At 41.2% G+C, this 27232-nt stretch overlaps 3 protein-coding genes across 9 annotated transcripts in view; all 3 read left to right on the top strand.

Moving 5' to 3' along the window:
- Positions 1 to 260: 260 nt before the first annotated feature.
- On the top strand, positions 261 to 7160 carry LOC106748453 (ER degradation-enhancing alpha-mannosidase-like protein 3). 3 transcript variants are annotated; one of them, XM_014626973.1, is made up of 17 exons: positions 261 to 403; positions 491 to 536; positions 644 to 744; positions 862 to 901; positions 997 to 1109; positions 1223 to 1376; positions 1577 to 1705; positions 1795 to 1966; positions 2051 to 2208; positions 2268 to 2372; positions 2509 to 2853; positions 2934 to 3095; positions 3179 to 3277; positions 3352 to 3669; positions 3761 to 3974; positions 4056 to 4168; positions 4261 to 7160. In XM_014626973.1, exons 1-17 carry the CDS (start codon positions 282 to 284, stop codon positions 5950 to 5952), a joined length of 4083 nt encoding a protein of 1360 aa, XP_014482459.1. In that variant the 5' UTR covers positions 261 to 281; the 3' UTR covers positions 5953 to 7160. The 3 variants fall into 3 exon arrangements, with proteins under 3 accessions (XP_014482459.1, XP_014482458.1, XP_014482460.1); XM_014626972.1 differs by having other exon boundaries at positions 2931 to 3095; XM_014626974.1 differs by lacking the exon at positions 3179 to 3277 and having other exon boundaries at positions 2931 to 3095.
- Positions 7161 to 8479: 1319 nt separating this feature from the next.
- LOC106748465 (mitochondrial fission regulator 2-like) lies at positions 8480 to 12580 on the top strand. Its single transcript, XM_014626994.1, has 5 exons — positions 8480 to 8922; positions 9403 to 9587; positions 9718 to 9854; positions 9929 to 10160; positions 10280 to 12580. Exons 2-5 carry the CDS (start codon positions 9403 to 9405, stop codon positions 10428 to 10430), a joined length of 705 nt encoding a protein of 234 aa, XP_014482480.1. The 5' UTR covers positions 8480 to 8922; the 3' UTR covers positions 10431 to 12580.
- Positions 12581 to 14148: 1568 nt separating this feature from the next.
- LOC106748419 overlaps positions 14149 to 27232 on the top strand; it is a 69914-nt gene continuing 56830 nt past the window's right edge. For 3 of the 5 annotated variants that reach the window (XM_014626898.1, XM_014626901.1, XM_014626900.1), the window contains exons 1-2: positions 14152 to 14445; positions 16598 to 16745. In XM_014626898.1, the coding sequence (XP_014482384.1) occupies positions 14225 to 14445; positions 16598 to 16745 (369 nt within the window). In that variant the 5' untranslated portion in view covers positions 14152 to 14224. Of the gene's footprint in view, positions 14446 to 16597; positions 16746 to 27232 lie in introns of all 5 variants that reach the window. The other 2 variants (XM_014626905.1, XM_014626904.1) reach the window with 2 other exon arrangements.

Here is a 27232-nt window from a genome sequence, read left to right as displayed (position 1 = left end):
TGTGATGTGTCATCGATTTAAAAAACAGTGATATGTCTCGTGTTTAAGGGGCGAAGAGGAGAAGTAGAAAGATCTTATAGAGAGAGAGAGAGAGAGAGAGAAAACTCGCAGTGTACTCTCCAAAACATTTTTGTTGAGTTGTATATCTCTTATCGTGTACGATAATGGAGATCGCTGAGATGAGATGAATTGATTTGAGAAGAATTCCCGATGGACCATGTGTAATATCACGAGAGTAAGATCTTGACAAAAAAAGGGAGATTTATTTTTTTTAGCAAACAATGGCTTGCGACACTCTTATTTGGGGGTTGTTGCTCTTGGGATGTAGCATACAGGCATTATGGGCTATATCCGAAGACGATCCCTTAGAATACATGAGCAAGGAGGAGAGAGAAGCTTTAAAGTTCGTACCAACTACTGTGTATTATAACAAAACATTAACCATATCAAAATGACCAATTTCTCATGCTTGTGCTATTACATGTTACAGAGAAGAAGCAAGAGATATGTTTTATCATGCATACAATGCGTACATGGTAAATAATAATTTATAAAAACTTGTACTTATTTTTTTAATTGTATACACTGATATTTATTGCGATAGAAGCGATAACGTATAGTAATTTTTATGATTCTTTTCAAGGATAATGCATATCCTGCTGACGAATTGATGCCATTAAGCTGCAAAGGACGGTATAGAGGATCAGAGCCAAATAGGGGTGATATAGATTCTACATTGGGAAAGTAAGAAAAAGCAAATCAAAGGAGAACTTTTACATGTGAAATCTCTCTCCTATCTATATTTTCATTTTAATTATAATCCACTCTCTAATATATATTTGTATACCACAATTTTTTTAGTTTTTCACTTACTTTGGTGGATACACTAGATACATTAGTGGTAAGTTTAATAAAAATAATCATTTAATATAATAATGCAAGTGTTAATTTAAAAAAAAAGAAAAACATAAATGCAAATATTTTTATATATTTCAGGTATTGGGAGATTTGGAGGAATTTGAGAATGCGGTCAAACTTGTTGCTAGAGATGTAAGCTTTGATACAGATGTTATTGTTTCTCTGTTTGAAACAAATATTAGGATGCTGGGGTGAGTCATATTATGCTGTTGAAACAAATGTTACATATAGGTATGTAAGGTATATTTATGAATATTTTTGTGATCATGCATATAATATACACATGTTTAAATATTATTAACAGAGGTCTTCTCAGTGGTCATATATTAGCTGAATACCTGCAACAGCGGGCCGATATAATGCCATGGTACAGAGGAGAGCTTCTAGACTTAGCTAAAGATTTAGGATACCGATTTTTACCTGCATTTAATACAACTACCGGAATACCTTATGGCAGGGTGATTGTCTACGATGCATGATACTCTTAAACGTTAACAGAGGCGCGCGATTGTTTCCCTAAATTTCCTAATCTTCCTAACATTTTTCTTGCAAATTTCTTTATATTTTCACTAATTAAAGGAGCAATTGCGCGTTGGGACATTCAAACCGTACGCTTGATTTGCTGAAACAATCACTTCAATATCTATGTGTTTTACAGATCAATCTGAAACATGGTATGAGAGGAGTTCCTATGGAAGTATCAAGAGAGACTTGCACCGCCTGCGCGGGTAGCATGATATTGGAAATGGCTGCTCTGTCGCGGTTAACAGGAGAGTCGATTTTTGAGGTGAACTGTCCCACGAAACGGCCGAATGCTGAGTGTATGTACTCCTAGCTGATTAATTAGTACTAAAATGGCTAACCTATTTCCCTTAGGAGAAAGCACAGAAAGCCATGGACGTTCTATGGCGAATGAGGCATCGCGGTACAGACCTGATGGGATCTGTACTAAATGTAAATTCTGGAGATTGGGTACGAAGAGATTCCGGGGTCGGTGCTGGCATAGACTCTTACTACGAATATTGTCTCAAGGCATACATTTTACTCGGTAATCATCTGTAGCTTTATACGTACGCCACCATTTTTATCCACCGCCGAAACATCTATAATTATCTCGTGACTTTCTGTACAGGCGATGAAAAATACCTAGGACGTTTTAACAAGCATTACCAAGCTGTAATGAAGTACGTTAGTCAAGGACCCATGTTGCTGGATGTACATATGCATAGACCGAACACGAACTCGAAAAATTTTATGGATGCTTTATTGGCCTTTTGGCCAGGTCTGCAGGTATATTGTTGACTCTTGATCGACAAGAAAGAATGCTCATCTAACGTTATTTCTCTCAGGTCCTCAAAGGCGACATCAAACCCGCTGTAGAAACACACGAAATGTTGTATCAAGTTATGCAAAGACACAACTTCATACCGGAAGCGTTCACCACCGATTTTCAGGTATATATTATTTAAACATTGCAGCTCTATGAAAATATGTAATATTATCTCGTATATGCTTGAAATCTCGTATGCGCGTGAAATACTATTCTTCGCCTCCTCCTATATTTTTCTCTGATATATATATTACAAACAGGTGCATTGGGGACACCATCCATTGAGACCCGAGTTCTTAGAGTCAACCTATTTCCTATACCGAGCCACAGGCGATCATTATTACTTGGGAGTCGGACGTAAGGTACTCAAGAGTCTGCAAACGTATGCGAGAGTGCCGTGCGGTTACGCGGCCGTGTCAGACGTTAGAACTAACAAGCACGATGATACAATGGACAGCTTTGTATTATCTGAGACCTTTAAATACTTATTTCTGTTATTCACGGAACCAGGAGAACTCGTTTTAGATTTGGATGAATTCATCTTTACCACTGAGGGTCACTTACTGCCGCTCACACTTGCTTCCATAAGGACAAATATATCGTCTGTAAGTGTACCATAGTGCGATACATCGGTGCGACATAAGATAGACATCGTCGAATTGTACCTGACGTTTCAATCAAGCAGGATTTCGAGCGGGATATCGTGCACGTGGATGAATTCGACCGTACTTGTCCGAATAGCTTGCACTTGTTTCCCGCTTCCGTGAGACAACCTTTGCGAAATATGGTCGAGGATGTCTGCCCGAGACGGTCGCTCAAGCGAAGATTGAGCGCATCGCAATTTCAGGTATATCTCAGTAATATTTGCGCGTCTATCTCGAGCAAAAGGAACTGCCTAAGGAATCAATTATTTTTTTTTTCTTTATATAGGCCAATAACTTGGAGCATCTGAAAATGTTGAGTGATATGGGAATAACAACTCTAACGCTAGCGGACGGGCGGGTTCAACTTTTGCACACATTTTCTAATGTAACTAATTTCTTGCATGATGAAGTATTATATATTTTGCTCGCTGTTTTATTGTTATTTCGTTTCTTGAACAGGCAAAGACACCGCAAGACTCGGAGGAGGGATTACTGTTCATGCAGGAGATGGTCGAACTGAGTAAAATGCAAACGCAACAGCCAGAAACTAAGCCGCAGACGGTGACATTCGTGAAACCCAAGACGGATCCACCGGAGAAAATTACGCTGTTAGCTGGACCGGCCCAGTTCGGCCCTGAATTGCAGAGTTTCGATAAGATCACGGGAAAAGTGATATTCACCTATCCGCCTGCAGCTTGCACCGATTTGCTCAACGCGGACAAATTAACGGGAAAAATAGTAATTATGGATCGCGGAAATTGTATGTTCATAGAAAAGGTATACCGCTTTTCACAGAACGTTTCTTTTTATAACCGGTTTTCTATTCCTTTTTTTTTTGCATTATTTATTATTCGTACCATGATTTTAGGCGCGAAGAATTCAACAGGCTGGTGCACTTGCTGGAATAGTGTTGGATAATGTTGCTGGTTCGAGCGCAGCGACTTCGCCTATGTTCGCGATGTCCGGTGACGGAAAAGAGGTGGATGACGTCACGATACCTGTCGTGTTTCTATTTTTCACGGAGGCAGCTGAGCTAATGAAGGCCATTAATGCGGCGAATGGCGATCTCACAGTTACACTTGGTAATAAAGACAATAAACATATCGTATAATGAAATGAATAATTGCACAATGTTAATTTCATTGTACATTTGTCAATTGTAGGAATATATTCTTCGAAAGAAGAAGTTCAACTTAAAGCACCTACGGATTTGTCGTTGTTCGAACGTCTGAAAGGCTCGTTGAAATCATTTCTTAGCCGGCATGTGACACCACAGGTCTGTGGATTTCTGAATTATCGTTTGCGAGAAGTTTATTCTATTCCTTATGTTCCGAGAGAAATTTTCATTGAGATTTTGTATGTCTGCAGGCGACAACCACAGGATCCAGTCTGGATATTACGATTCCTGTGGTCGAATCGCAAGAGTATCAAGAAGACACTATCGACTTCCATTATTTCCATGCGGAAATTATTAAAGATTCACTTGGTGGTGAAGTAAAGATTACCGCGCCGTCCGAGGATGCAATTATCATCTTAAGACCAGTTTCTACACCGGTAGAGATCTTGTGGTATCAATTAAAAGAAGTGTTTGTCAATCAGATATTCTTGAACAGCAAGCAAAATAAGGGTATACGAATTAGGAGTTTCATCTTGGAAAGCTATTACAACTGGGTGAATAAGGCACGTGGTGTGTTAACCAAAACGTCGTTGGCTTACAAAGTTCGATGGTTTTTGAGCGAATTATTAGTGGTCGCACCAAATTCGTCTATTAGGAAGATGGGACAATTGCTGGAACCGACGAAACAGAAACTGTTGAAACAATATCTGCTTACAAATATGGACACTATGGTGCTAAATTTAAAGACTGTGGCTACGAAATTGAAAAACATGAAGTCGGTAAGACCTGATATGGAGCAGTTGCTCAAAATTTCGGAGTCCGGCATCGCACAGGTGGAAAATTACTCGTTTTTACGTCACTTGCTGGCGGATTTGTTCGACGAGGAAGACGAAATCGTTAGTCAACACATCGCCCTTCTGGATCACATTCACGCGGAGGTACATACTACATATCAAGAAATATTAATCGATGGAGTGCAAAAGCATCTGGAGAAATCGGGAGAAGAAGACAGTTCGTATTACGACATATTGATTGCCGATCTGCAAAAGAACTTGAAGAATGTGGATAAAGGAGAAAATTTACTCGGGAAAACCAAAGAGGACGACTTGGCGGTTGCGGAATTCATAAGCGACAGTACTGGCGGCAAATCGGAGCTTAAAGGTAGAAATATCAGGGTCTTAGATGAAAATATGAAGATTCTAAAGAAAGGCAAAGAATTAGACACCGAAAAACTCGAGGACTTTGAATATTTTATACTAACGGAAATAGGGAAAGCAGCAAAACATTCCGCGCAAAATATCCTGCACAAGTATGAAGGTACGAGCGATGTGTCGAAAAATGTTATCGCTGAAGATAAGAAAGGAAAAAATCCCGATAAGAGTGAAATCACCTTGCACTCCCCTCAAAATCAAAGTAATCAAGAAGATAAGAAGACTAAGACCCAAAGTTCCCTCAAGGAAGAGATAGATTACTCGCGAACAGCGAAATCAGCAGACGTAAAACTTGAAGAAACAGTTGTTAGAGATGAGAAGAAAGAAAAATCGACGGATTCTTCAGTGGATATGAACGCCTCTAACGCAAGGACAACTTCTGCCGACGAAAGACACGCGTTATTGCAGGAAATTCGGAAGGATATCAGTGACACGCAGAATAAACAGAAATCTGATTCCAAGGCAAAACTGTCTAAGCAGAAAAATGTAGCTGAAAGTAAAATCGTACCTACTGATCTGTTAGAAGAATTTAAAATATGGGCTGCCATATGGGCTGCCAATGAGGAGAAAGACTTCACGGAATTTCGTAAAGACTCACAAGTTTCAGAACCGCAATATAGTGCCGTAGAATCGAGTGAATTAAAATACGAAAAAAAACATATAAATATAGACAAAGATAAGGAAGTTAAACCAAAAACCCACACAGCCAAACATATCGACGATGAATTATAACAATAGCTTTTGAAATTTAGGTCAAATTATAATTATTATGCAGAGACAGAAAATCGATTTCCAACGGCCATAAGGCTATCTGCACCGCAACTGATATTTTTGCACTGTGATCCAGATGTGTGTGCAGTGAACTTTAATGACTTTTATATATACAGAATATCCTAGGAAAATATTCCAGTTATTTGATAAAGCTCACTTTAGATGATGTGCAATTCGCGACTGTTATCGGGGATGATATTCCACTTGAAACAAAACACAAAATATCAGAATTAGATTTGCAGATGTACGCAAGTACATTTGTAAAACTTAAAACGTTTTGCTATATGACACATGAGATTCTCTCATATCGTGAATTATTAATAATTTAAAGCGGGCTTTAAAAGAGAAACAAAAATTAAGGTCGTCAAATTGCAACGACACTATACATTGTAACTCTATAGGAGAATTTCCTGGATTCTACACTGGTGCTTATGAGAAAATTTGTTATTCCAGAAAAAACGGTGATGTTACTATGAAATGTATAATAGGTACTATGGACGTAGCCTGTACAACACATGTGTGTTAAAGTGGTTGTGAAGATATATTCTGAACAGGGCTCTAAACACTGATGTACATTTCGTGTATTGTAGTATGATCTGTATGTTAAAGTATATGATAACGGCATATTATTTCTTCCACAGAAGCAGATTTATGTTTCGATGAGAGTCTATTCTTTGACTTCTATGTATTATATCATTGTATTATATGACTGTAAATGTACGAAAAGAGAAAAGCGTTAATATTCTGTGATGTATGAGCTCATAACATCACGAGTCAAAATAGACACATTGTTATTATTCTTCTTTTGACGTTTTGTACCATTTTACTCCAAAGATGTGCCATTATTAACGATAATATATGTTTATCTTGCAATGCAATTTAAAATAACATTTAGTGTACAGATACGTTCAAAGCAGTTTTCAATCTATTGTGGAGGGTTAGACATTAATTTTCGTTACTCGATTTGTTAAACATTAATTTATGAGACTTTCTGCCACCTGCATATCGTCTTACATAAGATAAACGATTCTAATTTATGCCGAATTACGCAATAAGTTTTGTACGAGGCGTTTTTCCCCCGAATTTTAAATTAAACGGTATTCAAGTCCACATTCGGTATGGTATTAAACGATAAACGATGATATGTTAAATATAAAATAATGTAACTATTCAGAAAATTATTTTAGTTGTGATCCGTAGGTAGGTTAAGATATGCCTTAAATGTACATAAACTTGTACATACAGAGAGATATGTCAATGTATATAATGTATAAGAGAAATACTGTGTTACATAAAGTAAACTTTATTATAGTGTTGCAAAGAGATAATCGAGGATAAGTTTGGCCTTTTTGATAACTTTCTGCTTTATATTTTTTTTTTACTTGGGAACTTGTACACACCAGTTACATATGAATACATTCTATGAAATACAGCATTAATCTCTCGTGTAGTAGTATAAGAAATCGTTCTTTAATATTAATGTCAGATAATGTGCAAATAACTCCAAATGTTTACAGTTACATTTATTTCGATATCACATATTTTAGTTATATAAATATCTGTATATGTTATATACTATATTATATATATATTATATATTAATTGTAAATAGAAACGCTAAACGCGCATCTAATGAGTCTGCTGTTTGATGTTGAATAACAATTTGCTGATGGAGATGCCAAACTGAATATTATTGGGTACATTGTACATTGAAGTGATCATACCTTTCTGTAAGTTGTCTGTATATATGAATATTGCCTAATACACCACTATGTGTAAGTGGTTTTTTTGAGAGGTACATGTTGAAATAAAAAAGATTGAAAGAACATGAACATGACTAATGTTTGAAAAATGCTATTACCAAATAGTATTGTAAACGTGTAACACGTGTGCAAGCAAAGTTTGTACAGATGTGTGTTTATTTCCTAAATTAAATTTTTACCATTGATAGATACCGATTTTGATCAATTGATCAGAAAATTTGGAAACATGCGTAATAAAATAATGCAATATATTCATATTTAGCATGCATTGTTGTGTTCAAACCTTTCAGATGTTTTACTATAAAATTCAACTTATCAGTATTCTATAGGTATAGTCTTGACATCATGTGACAGACGCATGAATATAAAACAACGATGAAACAGAGGTAATGTGCAGAGGGAACGCTAAATGTTTAGGGTGTACTAGAACAATACACATTTTTTCATGTGTGTATATCATTTCATCGATTTTGAATTAATTTCTCTTTTATCATTTATTCTAATTTTTGCTGATTATTCTGGCATCATGTGTAACGTTTCATTTTACATTTTTATGAAAGAATAATCGATTTAAGAATAGTCGAAGAATTTACAATCGAAACAGGAGAAACAAATTGTTCTGGAACACCCTCTGTAGTCAGAATAGTCGAAGAATTTACAATCGAAACAGGAGAAACAAATTGTTGTGGAACACCCTCTATAGTCAGAATAGTCGAAGAATTTACAATCGAAACAGGAGAAACAGATTGTTCTGAAACATCCTCTGTAGTCAGTAACATTAGTAGCACATCGGTTGCACGTTTCTATAACCTCGTTTCTGCAAAGTAAAACGGGCGATATACGTAACGAATAAACGAAAGTGATATACGCAAATTGTTACATCTGGTCAGAGGAAATTGCGCGTAAAAGCGGAGTGTGTCGTAAAAGCGCTCGAAGCGTGGAATCACGTGTCCAAGGCACAAAAATACTCGTTTCGACGCTTCGGACTTACGACAACCTGTCTGTTAGTCGTCGTTGGCGTTGCGTCAATGTAACGAAGCTATTTTAATTTCGAATTTCGGATGACCCTGATGTATGCTATCGGGTATTTGAGACGCACTACGAGCTCGTGCTGGTATTTCTGTGACATAGATCGAAATCTACGGGACAGTGGCAATTGATCGCGAAGGTAAGGGATTCCAATTGTCTCCAGCGCACGATAATCGACATCTACTATATTTCACGAACTCATTAATAATGTAGCATTTATCAGGTTTTTTGATCTTTCCTTTATGTTACGTCTATCTTGTGGATGTCTCATGTCTCGATTGTATATGTTACATTCTGCGGAAAACCAACATTTGCAGTGAAACAGGTGTCTGAAGTGCTTGGAGACGACAATGTGTATTGACTATATAAATGTATATAGTTATTATTAAATATTTTGTTAATTTACAATATCATATAATAATTGAAAAGCAGCTATTTGTTATCATTGTGTATATGGAGACTCTATTCATGTTCATCTTAATAGGTTAAACTATATTCTAAACCTTAATCATATTTATTTTCATTCAATTTGTTTTACTTTAATGTGTGTTTCTCAAAACCACTATCATTGTATCATCCTGTCATTATTAATTGGAGAGATCAAATTGTTTTCCCCCAGATGGGCGATATTAAGTACTATGGAAAAAGAAGAAGTATTGTGAGGAGGATCGGTTCTTTTCTACCATTGAAGCCACCACCAAAAATATATGTTAGTGTAACACCCTTACACTCTATGACAAGTTCAATGATCAATGAGGACATTAGTACCAATTACATGGATACTAATGGATATGGTCCTGTCAGGTCAGTAATTTGTCTTTGTAATTTGTCATTAAGTGGTAACAGTAACTGTATCATTTCGAATATAGGCAGATTTTGCCTCAGAATTTCATATTATTTTTTAAAATCAATTTAAAATCAAATTTGATAACAGGCTTTCTGGCAGTAGACCGGATCTGTTAGAACCGATTAGTTTTGGATCTGAAGTACGATTGCTCGCGCTAGAGCAAGAATTGCAAGAACTTAGGGAACAAATCTCAACAATTGTGAAGAACAACAAAATGTCCAAACGTATGTATGACATATTCAAGATACATATCCTGCAACACCTGGGGAGAATTAATAGAGACATGTTTGTTTTATAGACGCGTCTATTGTATCTCTGCCCAACGGAGCAGGCAATGGTGAATCTTTGCCAGCACCACCACCCTTGCCACCCCCGCTTCCACCGCCACCTACAACGCCGCATATCGCGAGAAGGGCTAGCTTGCAAGATCACAAAATCGAGGATCGCAAGAAGACTATGATGAACGTGCAGAAATCGACGGGAGATATGCTGAGTGATATCGACAATGTAAAATTGAGGCCAATCGCGAGGTATTCCATCATAAGAGGAAAAGACACGTCATATACCATTGGTGGTACACGTGATAGCGAGTTTTAATTTTCAATCGGGTAAAGTGTGATACTGCATCATATCGATTTTCTTCTTACAGATCCCCAGGTGGACATCCTATACGAGTGAAACGTGAGAATAGTCCGTGCAATGATTTGCAGGAGATCCTACGAAGACGTTACGTCGCGATGCAATCTCCCGACAGCAGAAATTCATCGACGGCCAACTTAACTATGGACGATTCATTTTGAGCGTTGTACGTGAAGCATGCTCGAGTGCCATTCTGTGTACATTCACGCGAAATTTAGGATTTTTACACGTAAAAATTGCTGCGGCATACGCAATATCGTTACGTTTGAATTCTCATTTGCACTCTGCATTAGCCGATGCCTACGGTAAGGGAGTCTTAAACCAAAGATCAGTTTGTTGCACGGACGTAACGTCACTCAGGTAGAATATTTCCTTCGTGAGGAAGAAGTCATGATTAAAGCTTTGTTCTTTTGCTGATGCGATTTTGATGGGAGGTCATTTTTAATTTGTTACGACTGAAGCGATTACTCTAATAGCAGGTACTACTAGATAAAGCTATTGAGATATCAAAGTCTCACAATGGCTCTTCCTGCAGGATCCAGCCATACGAATTCTATTGTCCAACATAGATATTATTTTTATGAAGACTCCTGACGAGAGAGATAGATAGATAGATAAGTAGGTAGGTAGATAGATAGATAGATAGATAGATAGATAGATAGAGTATACGATTACTGCTGTTTATATATTATTGATGTAAAGGGGAAATTTTAGTCGATCGCGTGTAAGAAAAATAGATTTTATTGGTCCGTACGTATTAGAATGAGATTTGAATTATAACAATGTCGTAAACAAATTAAATTTCATTTGGATACGCGGAACTTGCTTCTCTTAAATTTTAAACATTGACACAAATTTTTGTAATTGCACTGGCGCAGGATACATACCTCGATTATTAAATATTCTCGTGTGTGTAAGCGAAAGTATGTAAGATATTTCATTACTAATTTAATTCTTCTGGAATATCTCATTGTATTCATTCATTTTTTTATATTTGCAATCTAACTGTGATTTTTAATACCGTCTAAATCATGAAAATCTCAGAGTGTGAACAATACTCCGCTACCACTTAAAAACTGAATCCAGCGAATTAACAATTTCACGTTCAAGAAAATACGCGAGAAATTAGTGATAATTATAATACAATCGTACGAATCATTAAACTCTACTTTTCTTACGATCTGTAATTACGTAAACTATTACAGTAACACAGTTAGATGGATATTAAGTACTGTCATACACAAATTGATATAAAACCGTGTGGACTGTGAGTAAGCGTCTAACTGATGAAATACTCAACATAAGTTATCATATTTATGCAGAGTGCTTCAGCGGTTTAGAAACTTTGATAAATTTGCGTAAGATGATTTCTTAGTGTATACTAATGCGCGCTATGGTGCATCCAACTGTAATTCACTAATAGAAATTATTTCTGCGAAGTTGTGGTCGTTCGAATAGCGAACGCGCATCTCACAAGAAGATTGAGTTACTTTGAATGCTTTTAGGACCGGTTCCACTAACATCAATTGAAACTAACTTGGATTATTGCATACATTTTTCTCCTTGTTTGTAAAAAGGTACAAATATAATAGCGATTCACAAAATTGATTTACTTGATGCAGACTGTTGGTGAGATCGGGCTTTAAAGTATTAAAAATGCGAAACTAACTTTCAACTCGGGTATTTTGTTTTGTTTACAAATGTATCGTTTGTAAGATTCTGAAGATCGAGAAATTTTAAGGAGAATTGCATTACAAACAGTGATTCAGGGAATGAACTTGATGGTGAACTTATCATACTAGAAGGGATAAATTTCTAACTCAGAAATACTGTACATGAAATTACCGTAGCTGATTTTATTTTTTTTTACATGGAATGGCACATGAAGAGTCGGTTAAATAGACTTTTTGGCTAGATATTGAAGAAAAAGGAATAAATTTATGATCGATACGATTTTAGGTTTCTAGAAAAAAATATCTGAAGTCACTTTATGAAAAGAAAAGAATATAATCTATAAATTTATATGAATATATTATTTTAATAACGCAGAAAGGAATCTGATATGAACTGGTAATTTCAATGTTCTCTTTTTTTTCCCATTAAAATAAACTATGGTGGGATTCTATATTTCCGCGTGTAACAAAATCAAGAAATGGAATTTTCAATTTTAATCGCGTAAAGATTCGTACGCGACTCGTATTCGGAGACTGAACGGTATCTTCGACGATATTACGAATGTACAGATGCGTTTTATACATGAAGCTTTTATCGATGACTTATGAAAATAAATTTTATTGTTAAATAACATCAATGTGTCTGATTTAATTTTGTATAAACCTTTTTGAAGGAACATATCCTTAAAATATAACTATTATGCTTTTTCTCTTTCTCGTGCTTAATTGTGATAATGTTAATATTAATAAATAAGGTTCGATTTGTAACAAATTCGGGATGCAAAGTTATAAAAAGGCTTAATAAGAAATTCAAATAAATTGTGGTTAAATAAATTGTGTGTTAAAAATGCCACACATATCTTAACACAAACATCATATTTGTAAGTATAAGAAAAGAAAGTATACATATTCAGCAGATATATTATTTGTTGCACTTTTATTTTATTGTTATTTATCGAATTCGGCGAGTTGAACAGCCTAGAAGTCGAACACAGCGACTTGAATCCCGAATTGCCACGATTGTGACGAATATGTTAAATTCTATTTGATATTTCCGACGGTTCGTTCCACGAAATATTCACCTTCATTGACTGTTTTACAATATTTCATCATGACGAACGCGCGAAATTTACTTTCGGTATTCCTGACAACGATCCTTTTGTCCACAATCTTGCTTTAAGACGTAAGCAGTAATCAAATTGGCCAACCACGTTCATTTATTAGAAGAATAATTAGAAAAATAAAAAGAAGAAAGTAAGATTATTGACATGGGGGTTAACTCACACGTGACACTCGCTTTCAACCGCCCAAAACCGCAGAGAATACGAAGCACTTTTTTCGGGTCCAGACCTTGTACCGTTCGTACGTATTATAATAATGGCGACGATTTTCAAAGTATTCAAGTCGCGCTTAAAAATGAACGCGCATGCGCGAGTACCACTCTAATCAATTTATTTCTCAAAACCAAACAATACAAGTTATGAAAAATACTCTTATCCTGTGACAAAAAATAACAAAATACACTAAATAATTATATATAGGAGACTTTTGATTTGTTACTTCGATTATTGTTACTTCAATAATCGCTCAAAAGTTCAAAAGTGGCGTGACGTCCTCAGTTAACGACGTTCGTCTAAGTTTCAAACACGCGCCGCGTTCGCTCCGGGTTCGTCCTATCTTTTTATCGATCAAAGGTGAATTTCGCATGCAAATTCGTGTCAAGAATGCCGATCTAATGACGGGCTATCATTTTAACGTGTCAAATCGATCGATATAAACGGATTGGACGAAATAACTCGCGATGTTCGTAATCGGTGTACGTACCGTCATGTCGGGAACATGAAAGCGGTATGAGAGACAAGGAAAAAAACGTGTCCGCTTCTACTTGACAAAACAGACATCTTGGGAATTAGGAATCACGTCATGCTTTCGTATTTCAGTAAGTTTATAATTTCTACTTGCATAAGCGAGCAATATCGCGACGAATTCATGATTTCGGTTGACGAGGTATAATGGCGTCGTTCGCGATATTGAGATAGCGCTAAACAACTGCGCGGCGCGCCGTCCGATGGCGCTGCGTGTCACTCGGGGAACGCAGGATAGAGGATCGATGGATGGATTCAGAATCAGTAGAGCGCGGGAACGACAACAAAGTTCGGCATGAGTCGAGGAGACGCGCATTGGCGCATTTCGCTCTCTCTCTCTCTCTCCTCCGAATGGACGTAGCCACTGGTAAATAAAGCGCGTTAACGTGAGTTTCGCAGTCGAGCTGTATCTTCCGCATGCCGAGTAGTTCGTGCGGGAACGGTGGTCGTTCGATGTCCCGGGCGCCGTGTAACGACAATCGCTTCTCGATCCGAGAGTGTGTTTACGAAAGATATCACGAGCAAGGTGAGGACGAATCTCGGAAGAAGCGACTCGACGTGAAACGAAAAAGATCGCTCGCCATATGTGCGTGTGTAATCGGCGTTGGAATGGGGTCGAGACGCTTCCGATTTCATAGGTAACCTGTACAAACTTGTTTCGATGCGTAGATCCAAATCGTAATGTGAAAATAATGGTGAACTCTGGTTAGGAATATCTTAATACAATCGGCCTGTTTCTTTTTAGCTGAACTGACTGAATATTGGTTCGAGAAATTTACGTACATTGAACGTGAAGATCTCGTACGTACGCTTCAATTTGTATGTAAATTTCTTGAGTTAGTGCGGTTAGTTCAGCTAAAAAGGCCAAATATTCCGATTTTATTACGAATGCGTTGCAACGAGCATAGGTATATGTCGTGTATGTATATGTGTGTGTACATGTGTGCGATTTGTGCATTCAAATTTCTCTCAACTTAGCTTGCATAGCATTAAATCTGTAGAGTTTACCTGCCGAACAAAAGGAGTAGTAGGACTATTCCGACTATGTACACATATACACACGTGTTACGTATTCATGTACGTTCCGACATACAAGTATAAATATATAAATGCGGACGACACGGAAATTTTCTCAAGATGCGAGTGTGGACTTAAACCCGACTCGTGATTTTTCCTGGTCGAATCGAAAATCGCGCTTAGCTCGTCGGAAGATCGCGATAAGATAAAAGCCGCCTATGAAACAGAGCACAATCGCGCTGCTCTCAGCAGTGACATGCGCGACGACTTCGGGACGAACGTCCGTTTTCTTTCGCTTATTATTCGGCAGCATGTTGTTGTCCAAATGTTGATTATCTCTGCGCAATTACGACGTGGTCGTGTTTTATCTCGTAGTTTGCTAATCGCTGCAATCTTGGCGTATGTCACTTATCTTTTTGCATTTATGTTTTCAAATCGGAAGTCTAGAGTCTCTGTTATTAGAGCTGTGATTAGGGGATTTCATGATTAGGGAAGTAACAATCCTGAACGGATGTCGCATTGTTCGATCGCGTGATCTTGGCCAAAATGAGGTTATGGTATCCTGTCAGCTAAAGTGTTTGTGTGTTGAGGAAATTGCGCGCGTATTTCCCCCAATATTTCTTATTTTTTGTTTCGAGTGATTTTTGTTTGGTGAAAACGTCGTGGGAGATTATTACTTATCGCAGCTATGCAATGTTTTTAACATATATATGCTTAACACAAATTATATACATAAAGATATTATATATATAAAGATCTATGATTTTTAAGTAAATTATAAATGAAAATTCTGTTGAAATTCACCCGCGAAATTAACCGAAGAATGCAATTTTTTAATTTGCTCTCTTCTTTGAGATTTAATTCGCGAAGCCAATTTCAAGTTGAGAGAATCTACTGTTATAGTCCGGATTTATAGTAGGTGTAACAAACCTTTAGCCTTTTACCCTAAACAGTAAAATGTAACATAATTTCTAACAAAAAAGCGTTTTCCGCGGTGCCAAAAGTCATAATATTTGAATTTTAGAAATTACGTCTGATAACGCTGGAAACGCTTCTTACCAGAAATTAGTTACAATTTAATGCTTAAAGTGTAAAAGACTAAAATGTCTATTATATAAATCCGAACTTATAAATCTTTCGATCAGCGAAATATTTATGACTAGATGCAGGAAAATATTGTAATACGTGTTGTTCCTTTGACAACACCGATCGTATCGGCACGCGTGGAATAATCGGGATATCCGTTATCATCGTTTCGACGATATTGACCGAGTTCAGTGTGCACATACGAATCTATCTAATACGACGTGCGCTTGGCCACGCATTTCATTCTACTATTAGTCGTTAGTATAAGCGGATCGCAGTTAATCGTTTGCTTCTTTGCACCTCGAACGCCCTTTGTGTCATGCTGTTTGTCCCTTTACGACAATTCTCTCGTTTTCATTCATTATTATAGTCGTCAAAGGGAAACATTACTGTACAAAGCGAAATGAAACCGCGTCTGTCGGAGGAAATGAATATTATGAAGATTTAAAATTCGCTCTTTTTCACCCACTTTTTTTACAGTCCAATTAAACAAACGAAATACGCGAGATATCGCGATTATCATTTTACGCGCAATGTAATGCTCACGGCTGAACGAGAGCACAATGAAAAAATGCGGTCCTCTATCGAATACTATCGACTATCACGCAGAGAGCGAAAGAGAGAGAGAGAGAGAGAGAGAACTCGTAACGCGGAGTATTCTTTAAACGCACTTTTATTTGTTTTCAGAAAATTCGGACGCAGGAATTCGCATCGATCCGCGACGACGATGGTCGAGCTACCCAGGTTACCGCTGGACATCGTCGTGCCACCGGGTGTGCTCTCGCGCCGAGGAGGGGTCACTATATCGGAGCAGATCATCCGAACGCTTCTCAACGTGAGTGGAACTATAATTAGATATAATCAACGGTGCACGCAGATTGCGATCGGGCGGGTGACATAACAAGCGAAGGAGACGCTTGTATATCGGCACGTTATTTTATAAATGCCGGGTATTTATCGACAGCCCGACTATAATACACACACGCTGCTGCGAATCCGCCCTTATCGAGTGGATTAAAAATATTTTAGGGACGACACCTTTTATCTCTCTTTCTTCTTCTCTCTCTCTTTCTCTTTCTCCCTCTCGTTACACCGGTTCGTTGCTTGAAATGTCTTGGCCAGCGCGCGAAAGTGTCGTTTGCCATGTAAATGGGCGTGTTACACGCGAGCGAAGTTAGAAGTTGAGAAGTTAAGAAACCGCGCTCGTTCGCTCGCAGTTTCGACCTCGATTTTGTCCTACATATACGTCCCTTCGATCCAAATCATAATTTGAGTCACACTTTAAGTTACTCGATACTGTCAAAATGCCATTTTCAAGCGAGGTAGTAAACAAAAGGACTAATTCGTCGCGTTGGTAAACCAACCAAATCGCGGCCGTAGAAATTGGCCGTAAGATCCGCGGGCGAAAAATAGTACAGGTTACAGCCGGAATATACCACGCTATTCTCAACGCGTATTTCCTCGATCTTCGGAAACAGGTGAAGGTATCCGCGGCAGTGCGAGATGAACGGAAACGAAAGCCGTGAAGCGCTAATCGCGATCTCGACATAGAGAAACGCGGAGAGCGAATCGAAACGGATCGCGAATACGCGCTCGAGCGCGATGGTAACGAAGCGTGTCGAGATTTTTTCTTCGTCTTACGGTCATGCATCGCCAATCGGCGGCGGCGTCGACGCATGCGATAATATCGGAGATGAAAGAAAATACGAAGAAGAAGAGAGATTTAATGTGATTTCCGCGAGCGCTCTCTTTCCTTCGTCCAGGCGAACGTAGGTGAACGTGTAAGAGCACTTTGTGTTACGTTCTATTTATTCGCGTTGGAGACTCGGAGACGGAGAGCGGCGGAAAGGGCGGCGAGAGGAGGCAGGCGAGGTGCGCGAAGGGAAGAGAAGGAGGATCGCTCAACTTAACGGGGAGCGAATAATTCCTCTGTATGGGCACTCGCGTGTAAAAAGAGATCGAGGTGATGGCGGAGATGCGGCCCGGAACAAGGGGACTCCGCTCTCTTTCGCCTTCCCGCCCTTTCGTGCGAACGAACGAGCGAGTCGAGCGATCGGACGAGCGGGTCTCCTTTTATATGAGGAAGAAGGTGCGCTTCAGGTGCGTAAAGTCCGGATCGATATTGCAAGCGACTCCCTGGGCCGCGCGACATGCCCCTGCGAGCAGCCATTGGCTGCACGCGATCGTGCTAAAATTAAATGACGAAGCCGACCCTCTCGCTCTATCGAGAGCGCCCGTGCGCGCTCTACCTACCCTCTCGCTCCCCCCCCCCTTCCTCAGCACCCTGCTCTCCTCTTACTGCTGGCTCCCGCCGCCCCTTGACCCCTCTTGCTCTATCAGCCGTCACCTGCACGCGTGCCACGAACCATATGCCACGAATTGTCGGTGACGTAGCACGAACTTCGTCACTCTCGAAGGTTCCTACGGGGATATCGCGCGCGCACGTGGCTCGTCCGCGAAAATTCCGCGCTCGCGGAATGTAGTCGCGCGGCCGCGAGTGGGAGCGGGTAGGACGGGAGGAGACGAGAGGAGAGTCGTATTATTCGAATTTTTCAAGGATCCCGATGAATTTATCCTCGGACCTCGATACAAGCGAGAATATCGCGGTGCAAGACGATAATAATGTAGCCGTGCGTTTTAGCGAGCTCCTCGTAACACGTAATTGCTTTGGCGTGGGGCGCGGAGTTTCGGTCCTTTTTTTGTTCAGAATTACCTTCTTGCGGCGAATTAAATGAACCGGCGCGCCGCGACCTGGCGATCTTCTCGTTTATTTGCCGTTCTCGATTTTATCGCTTCGGCCGTTTCACGAGAGCTTGCGCGCGCGTAGCACGGTGTAAAACTTACAAGTCATTAGAGAAACGTCATCATTCTCGGTATTCTTCCCTTGTAATCTTGCAATTGTCTCGGGCATAAGAGATACGATATCGAGAAGCGGCATCGATATTGTATTTGTTCCTGGTATTGTGAAAGAGATACGGATATCTGCACCGCATCGAAAAAGTAAGAATGTTTCATTCGGTAAACATTTCGAATTTTTGTGCACATCATGTGTTTCCATGTACTTATCGAGTGTTTTTCTCCCGTAGTCTGAATCACACTTATCTAATGACAGAGAACAAAACTCACAGCTTTTCTATTTTAGTAAATCCGAGAGGGAGATACAATAATAATGATAATGATTCTATTGTTACAACATCCGCAGAATAGTAATTACTATGTCATAATAGAACGGGAATTAAATTCGATAATTACTATGTTAACGCATTACACATAATTATGCCGATGCTTCCCAATCTAGAGTATAATGTTCTCTTTTAAGGGCTTTAGTCGACAAAATGATGTTGCTCTCGGGAGGTATTCAGTTACGCACATCGCGCGTCATGTTATCGCGCCGATGGTAAACTATCAATCAGAACGATCAATCCGACACAACAATCAACATCTCGTAACACGATACGGTAAAAGGAGAAAAACGCAAGCCGAAAACCTTTTTCCTTCCGATACTTTCAAATGAGCGAGAAACATTCTTTGTATCGATATATGACTTCTACCATTCGTTCGCATACACGCGTTCGCTCGAAATCTCAAGACGCGACCGGTTCATTCCTCCCGACAATCCGGTCGATTGACAGGCGACGATTGCATCCTTATAGCCGCGGCCGTGTTCGGTCCCCGCTCATCTCCCCCTTCACCCGGCGAGCCCTGACGCGCGTCTCCGGCTCTCATTGATCTCCGAGGGCGCGTTTGCGCGCGCCGGCCGGCAGGCTCTGCCGTGTGGCGATGGTGTTCGCCGCGCGACCAATGAGCGGTCGCGCGACCCTCTGGCTGCGCCGAAGTCTCGTGGCCGTCCGCTTAGCCGGTGTCGCGCGACCCGTCGTTGTTTTCCTTCGCGGATTCTCCCCCGGTTGGGCTCCGGCGCGATCGCCCTCGACGGTGGACGTCGCTGCTGCCGTCGCCGCTGTAGCCGTATCCTCACCGTCACCGTCGGCGTCGTCCACGAGGTGGATCAGCGAGAGGTTCTCCGATATCCACCATCCCGTCGTGCCGACGCCGCCGGCCGTCGCCGCAGCAACAGCGGCCGGAAGCAGCCCCTACTTCTTCTATTCGTCTCTATCTGTCTCCCTGCCTCTCATTCTTTCTCACTCTCTCCCTCGGGGGCCACCATGATCCCGTACTCCACGTGCTTGTCTTTCGGGAGCCGACGCGACGCCCGCCGCTGGGTGGTTCTGCACGACGAGATCTCTCCCTACCCGGTGAGTCGCCAAGCACACACGCACACGTGTAACGCGCGCGAGCGCCCAAAAGTAAAGCCGTGCAGGCGCCTCTCTCTAAAACGGCGCCTCCGCTCAAGGGCGCTTTTAGGCGCTCATCGAACTCGTGCTCGAAATCTGTATATGTATACTATATGTATGCACATTTCTGTCGCGCGTCTCTCTCTTTCTCTCTCTCTATATATATATGTGCAAATCAACTATATATATATATATATATATATTCTTCTTCGGAAGTTCGACTCGGAAGAATCAATGGATGCTGAATCGCTCACGCCTAGTAACGACGGGTCACGGGTTGCGTAACGGATAATCGACACGACCATGTGTCAATCGACATCTACATGTAATGGAGCGAGTTTTACGGTCGTGTGAACTGCAAAAGAGAAAGAGAGAGAGGGACAGCGAGTTTTCCGCACCGATCGATTTCTCCGGGTCAAGTCGGAGTTCAATGTTCGATCGATTTATATTTGTTGATTCGCACAACTCCGTGTATGTCTTCGTTCATCGACCGTCGACGACAACACCGAACGGAAATAAACGATTGAGATCGATACGCTTATCAGTCGAGATCGATAGTGTGAACTTTTTTGAGTAAAACAATTATTCGATGATATTTTTGCAAGCGTGATCGTTGGCGGCGAAATATTAATACATGTATTATCGATTGAACTCCATGATTAAAAGGGAGCATCGATGTATTTCTCGCTCGTCCCTGTTTCGAGAAGGAGCATTTAAGCTCGAAGGACGAGCTTTTCGAGACGTATAGCTCTTTCGCGCGCTCACGTAGACCTCACTTGACGGGCGATAGTAGGAAAATGAGATTTCTACTTGATACTTCGTGCTCCTCTTATCGCCGCGGCTTATTGGAGCCACGGCAGATGACGGGTAGGGGATGGGTGGAAGCTTTATCGGTAAGCTCGATAATCAGATAAGCGCCGCCATAAGCATAACGACGGGAGAGAGAGACGAGACAACGCAGTTTTATCGAAAAATCGAATCGACCACGCCGGAGGGGGGAATCGACAAATAAAAAGTGCAGCGTTAGTAGCAGTCGGAAATACGTGGGTACACGAATGAGTGTCTCGTTCCAATTCGCGACCTTAATTTCAACGACGGTATTCCGATTGCCGCGACGGAACCCATGAATTTTGCAATTGACGTTCACCTCAATCGGAACGTCGCGGTACTTTTTCCCAGCTGTAAACGGTGGAATTGTAAAAATTAAAGCTTCGGGAGAGCGGAACAAACGAATGTTCACGAGTTCGCTAGCTGGCTAGTTTCACCTGGCGGAATTTCAATTCGACGCGTCGCCGCGAGAACGTAAAAACGTCAGACGTTTAAAAATATGATCAAACGACAACACTCCACATACGGAATTTTATTCTACCGATAAACGGGAGATTGTTCGAGGCATTTCGAGATGAAATTTTACTCGGAAACGTTGCGGCCGTTAATAACTTTTAAATGGGGAGCGTGATTACTGTTACCGAGAATTAGGCCAAAACTTCGCACGCCTAGGCACGGAATGCTGCGCAATCAGCCATCGACCCCCATTTGTTGATATAATTGAAGGGGACCATTTCGGGAAATACGTGCTATATTTAGAAAAAAAAATAACCGTAATTTCGCGAGAAATGTCGGAAACGATAGAATATACCGCAAAATTATCGCGTAGCACGAAGTCGAGATTGACGACACGACCTGGGTCGAAAGAGAGTAAACGATGTTATTGCGTATAAGGAAGTAAGAATAACGTTAATCGCGCGCATACCGCTTTGCGGCTTTATTTTTTATATTTTTCCATTAATTATAGCCGCTTTTTTTATATGCCATAGAGGGTGAGTTCCTCACGAAGGGAGGGTGCAACAGTACAATCCGATCTCTATTTCCGTCGAACGGCCGTTCTTCGTCTTCTTCGGAGGGGGGGTTGATAATTAAAGTTCTGTGGGGAAAGACTGTCGAAAAGATACGAGAAACAATAAGAGAGGTGGGAAAAGGGCGATAAGCGTGAAGCCGCACAGTGGCATGTCAAAATTTATCTCTCCAGATGTGATCTCTTTTTCTCACGGCCCGTTTGGAATGTTCGACAGACAGGCCGAACCTGTTTATAGACCACACCCTCTGTTCACGTCGACCGTTATATCTACGCACCATTGCGATATATACTTTTCCCCGGATGTTTCTCCGGGGAAGCGGAAGAAGCGGATTATCAAAGTGGACTTTCGTGGAAAAAGATATTTCGTTCGGTGATGGCGCATCTATATTTTTGCCGCTTTGTCATTTTTTTCCTCTTTCTTTTTGCTCGTTCTCTCTCTCTCTCTCTCTCTCTCTCACCTCTCGCGAAAGCCTATTGGAAATATACTCTCGCGCGCTGCCCGCTCCGTTTCTTGCCGGCCGCCAATTTGCATTATTTCTTTATAGGCTAATCCATGCATCGAGGTTGAAGGGATAAAGCCGTAATAAAGGGGAACGACCGCGCGAGTTCCGGCTGTTCTCCATATGGATTCTACGTTCTTCCTTCATAACCGACGATTCCACGACGAGTCGCGAATTGCTGTAATCACGCGGAATGTCCTCGATTTATCCGCGACGCGTTTTATCTACAAATTGAACAGCGCTTCTCGAAGAGGAATCCTCTTCATTTATTCTATTCAATATTCATTGCGCCGCTTCTTATCGGTTCTGACGTAACACGGTGAAACCGAAAAGTTTTCCTACGGAACGCGCGGACGAAGTGGTAGAACGGCGGACATGCGAAGATAAAATACCGCACAATAATGTCGAAATCATTCCAAGCCTCTCTCCCGGTCGGAACGAGTTCTAAGTTCTTTTCGCAATGCTACCGAGGCGATAAAGTCTAAATTCCATCGATTAATCATTCACATTGTGATTCTAAAGTCAGACCGAAATCTCTCGTGAAAAGTGTACCCGCCGCTTTTCCTCCTCCATCCCCATCTTTTCTCCTCGGAAACGCTCTAAAAGGCGGAATCAGTATACCGGGGAAAATCCATCGCAATGGAATTTCTTGCCGCTAATTAGACATCTGGTGATTAATTGGATCAGATATTTATCCTGGGAGTAACTCGGGGTAGATTAATGCAGAGGAAGAGAGAGAGAGAGAGAGAGGAAACTTTACCGGCGAACCTCTCTGCGCCTGATTGCGATAAACGCTTCATTAATTTTGCTTACCGACTACGATCGATTGTACGCTATAAGAATCGTTCAGCGATACAGGCACGCAAATAGAGAAAGCGTGACAAGCTTTAGCGGAATAACAATTACACCGCCGTACACGCTGCGCATTAAAGAACGAAGCGCAATAATTGGACTCGGAACGCCGTGTAATTGCATTCAATTTTCAGGTCAATGTCTTTAACAATTCAAGACACTTCAGTCAGATATAAGAAAAAAGCAACCCTAGTTTAGAAATTAACCTCGCATTTCACCTGTACCATTTGCTTGTCTATATTTTCAAACATAAAAAATCTTTCCGGCTAAAGGTCATCGAGGAGAGTACTCGATAGAAATAAAAAGCGGTCATCACCGCGTTACGACAAAGCTATCGCATAGAAATTACTTTTTACTAGAGACCGACGTTCAAGTATTATGCATGAGCTAACGCGCGAATTATTAAGTGCTTCGCTTTCACCACAAGAAAATCCTACGCGTCATTTTGCGTCGTTAGTACAGCACAGACCGTGTCTTCGTTCAGAAAACTTTTTCGACCCCTCGCGCGGATATAGACCCTCGTCGGGACGAAGAATGAATGTCCCCCTTTCCCGGATTATTTCCCTTAGCCCGTTCGTTTTAACGGATGATTTTAGCCGTATTGGCCCTTAGCTCCACCGCGAGATACAATATGCGTCCGTCGTCGTCGGATACGTTTGTCGTGGTCATTAATCTTGCTTGGCCGAGATAGCTCGGAGAGATCAGAGAACGGGGCACGATGCCACCGCTCTGATAGTTGATCAAACCTACTATAAGATGCATTAGCTTTGACCTGCGTTTCGTGGTAACGTATTTCGCGAAGTGTCTATGCACTCGACGGCCACGATCGATCGTTCCGCCCCGTCCAGGTTCGAGTTTATTTATTACGCATATTTTGGAAGATGAACTTCCAGGTTCAAGAGAAATACACCAGATGGGGGGAAGAATTATTATTCTCGCAAAACGAAATATTGCATTGTATTTCACCTGTATCTGTTTACTGTCGAGACGACTCGGTTTCACCGGAGAAACGCCACCGCGTTGCCTCAAGCTATATTGGAAATAGAGGAATAATTTTCCTTATTAGTCTTAGCGATACGCTGAAAAAAGGATTCGGTGATAAGTACGAAAATTTGAATGAATATTTGCCGATCAAATATTTGATTACTGCAATCAAATAATTTAGTTCTATGTACTGTATATACAGTACCGTAGTTCCGAATATTGTATATTTAGTATATGGGACAAAATTATTTGGTTGTAGTAGTCAAATATTTGATCGACAAATATTCACCAAATTTTTGTATTTATTGCCAAATTCTTTTTTCAGTGTAAGGCAGTTATGTCATCTAGACTTATTTCCGTTTATACGCTGTTTCAAGTATAACGAAGGCACAAGAATTCGTTATCGTTATTACTATTGTTCTTCTCAGTTAAGGAAATCAAACGTCGCGTAATCCGCAGAAAAATAAGCAAGAAAACGGCGACAGCAATTTGGTGCGTGCACGTTTGACGTTTTTGAGCAAGACGTGAAAAGCAAGGGATGACAGGGATAGATGGGCGATTTTTCGGGACAGTGGATCGAAGTGGCTTAGCGCTAATCCTTTTTATAAGAGATGAAGCAGCGAACGAACTTTCGCGCCATGGCTGTGGGCTCGGAAAAATGGAGCAAATCGACGGATATTTCTGGAACGGGATTACTTTTAACCTGCAACACCCGTCCGCGGATGTATAAGTGTCGAAAGTAATCTCGCAGGAGAGATATCCTCGCGTCGAAAAGTCCGCCTTTAATTTCGTTCCCGGTGGCTTCTAGCGGCTCGTTCCTCAGTCGAAGCTGGGGAAACGGAAGGGGGTGACGGCCTGAACGACTGGGGTGATTAAAAACGAAGCTAATAAATTGGTTTAAAGTGCTTTCAAGATAGTGTCCTGGGATGAAGAGGAGAAGAAGTAAGAAGTGAAGGGGCAGGAAAGATGGGTGGCTGGGGCAAGAAAGAAACGACAGGAAACATCGTCTTTCCATTTCAAAGCGGAACGACGACGTCTTAACGAGACTTTTAGCAACGGTGTGCAAATTTTTGCGGGTCGACCGCGATCGTTTTTGTGCCTCGGTGTTCTCAATCCACGGCGGAAGTTGCTCGGTCGCCGCGCGGATTAAAAATTAGAGGGAAGATCACACCGTCGAATTTATTTTTACGCGGTCGCGGAACATCATTGTCTCCACGTGCTGCCGTGAAACGAAATCGAAGTATCTTTCGATAGCAATCATCGCGTACTTTTTCTTTCTGTTCGCTTCTACTCGGAGAATCTGCCTTTATGGTGTCGGTTTTTTCTCCCTTTTTTTTTTTTACTACAAAGATGCGTTGTTAACAACTTTTAAATGAAATTTAAGAAGGATGCAAATTTTATAAAGTTCTGTGAAGCTTTAAACGCTGCTTCCGCTTTATTCCTGCAAGAGAGAAAAAATGCAGATTCCTGAGAAACAAGTAAGAAGCCATGCTAAAAGCTTCTTTTACATCAGAATACGGCGAACTTTTACTCCACTCCCTCCGCCCGCAACGAACGTCTGCAGTCTGCACGTTATTTTATATTTTAATCAGCGTAAAAGTCAGGTGTATACATATGTATGTCGGAGATGGCTCCAGATCACAGCTCACGCTCTTTCAAGCCGAAACGTCGTTCGAATCGACTGTATCGCGAGGCGAGAAAATTCTTAGCACACGCGGTTCGGTCTGAGATAAAAACGGTTGCGCGCTATACGTATAAATCTTCAGAAATATAGAATTCCAGGAATACAAAACCGGCCGGTTCACGCCGGTCGTATGTGTGCATCGTTTTACGGCGCTTATCCGTTCACCGGATTCTCAATCGATCCAGACATTCTTCCGCGACCGACCGAACTACCGCGTCTTTTTCTTCCTCTGAATTCACAACGTGTTAACCGGGAGAAGAATAATGCTCTTTTCGCGCTCGAGCTCCACTGCGAGCCCCGTCGTGATTCGACACGGAAAACACGTTTCCCTTTTCACGTCACCCGCGGAGGCACATTTACGAGATTCGGCCAGACGGTTTCAGTGTGGGCGGTTGGAACGAGTTTACGCGACGACGCCATTTGGCGTTAATGCGTTCTTCCTGAATGTTCGCATCGCGGCGCGTCGGCACTCGAGAAAGCCGTAAGGAAGCCACGGGGGAGGAGGGGGGGTACGACGCTCACGGGGTTGTGAAACGCCGGGATTAGGCCACCCGCGGCGACCCGACGTCATTATCGTCGTCGTTCCGTCGAGCGCTCGTCCACTTGCGTCATCGATTTGATGACGCTCGCCGCGTCTGGCTTTCGGAACGAAATCCACAGTAGTCCGTAATTATAGCGCGCAACTCTCGTCACTACCGTTCAGAAATCGTGATGCCCGAAAGATTATGCTCGCGAAATTCATTTAATCCGGAACTCAAGTCGAGATTGTGCTTCTATATTAATCCTGCAAATACCTCCGTCGAATTTAAAAGAACAACGGAGAATGCTAGCAACGCTAAATAAACAGACTGTTGTCTTCTTTCGATGCTGCAAATAATTAATTTCCGCTGAAATCGGAAATGTGTACAAGTAACTTGACACGTCTGGAAATCGTCCTGTCCTGTTTCTGGTTGCCCCGGATGCTCCGTCGTGACACTGACACTAGCACCGATACTCGCGTAGATACGAGGACCACGTGATTGGGAAATCGCACGTTAATTAGCTCGGGAATAGTCGCCTGGGGTCGTTTTATATTCCAGCGGTACAAAAATGAAGCTCACGTCGCAGTAGGTTTTTTGCCGATAACAGAATAAACACGATATGCTGCTTATT

Source organism: Dinoponera quadriceps, unplaced genomic scaffold, assembly GCF_001313825.1.
Source record: "Dinoponera quadriceps isolate SergipeBrazil2010 unplaced genomic scaffold, ASM131382v1 scaffold2183, whole genome shotgun sequence".
Lineage (NCBI taxonomy): Eukaryota > Metazoa > Arthropoda > Insecta > Hymenoptera > Formicidae > Dinoponera > Dinoponera quadriceps.
The sequence above is the reverse complement of the archived record's forward strand: the minus strand, read 5'-3'. Positions and strand labels throughout refer to the sequence as shown.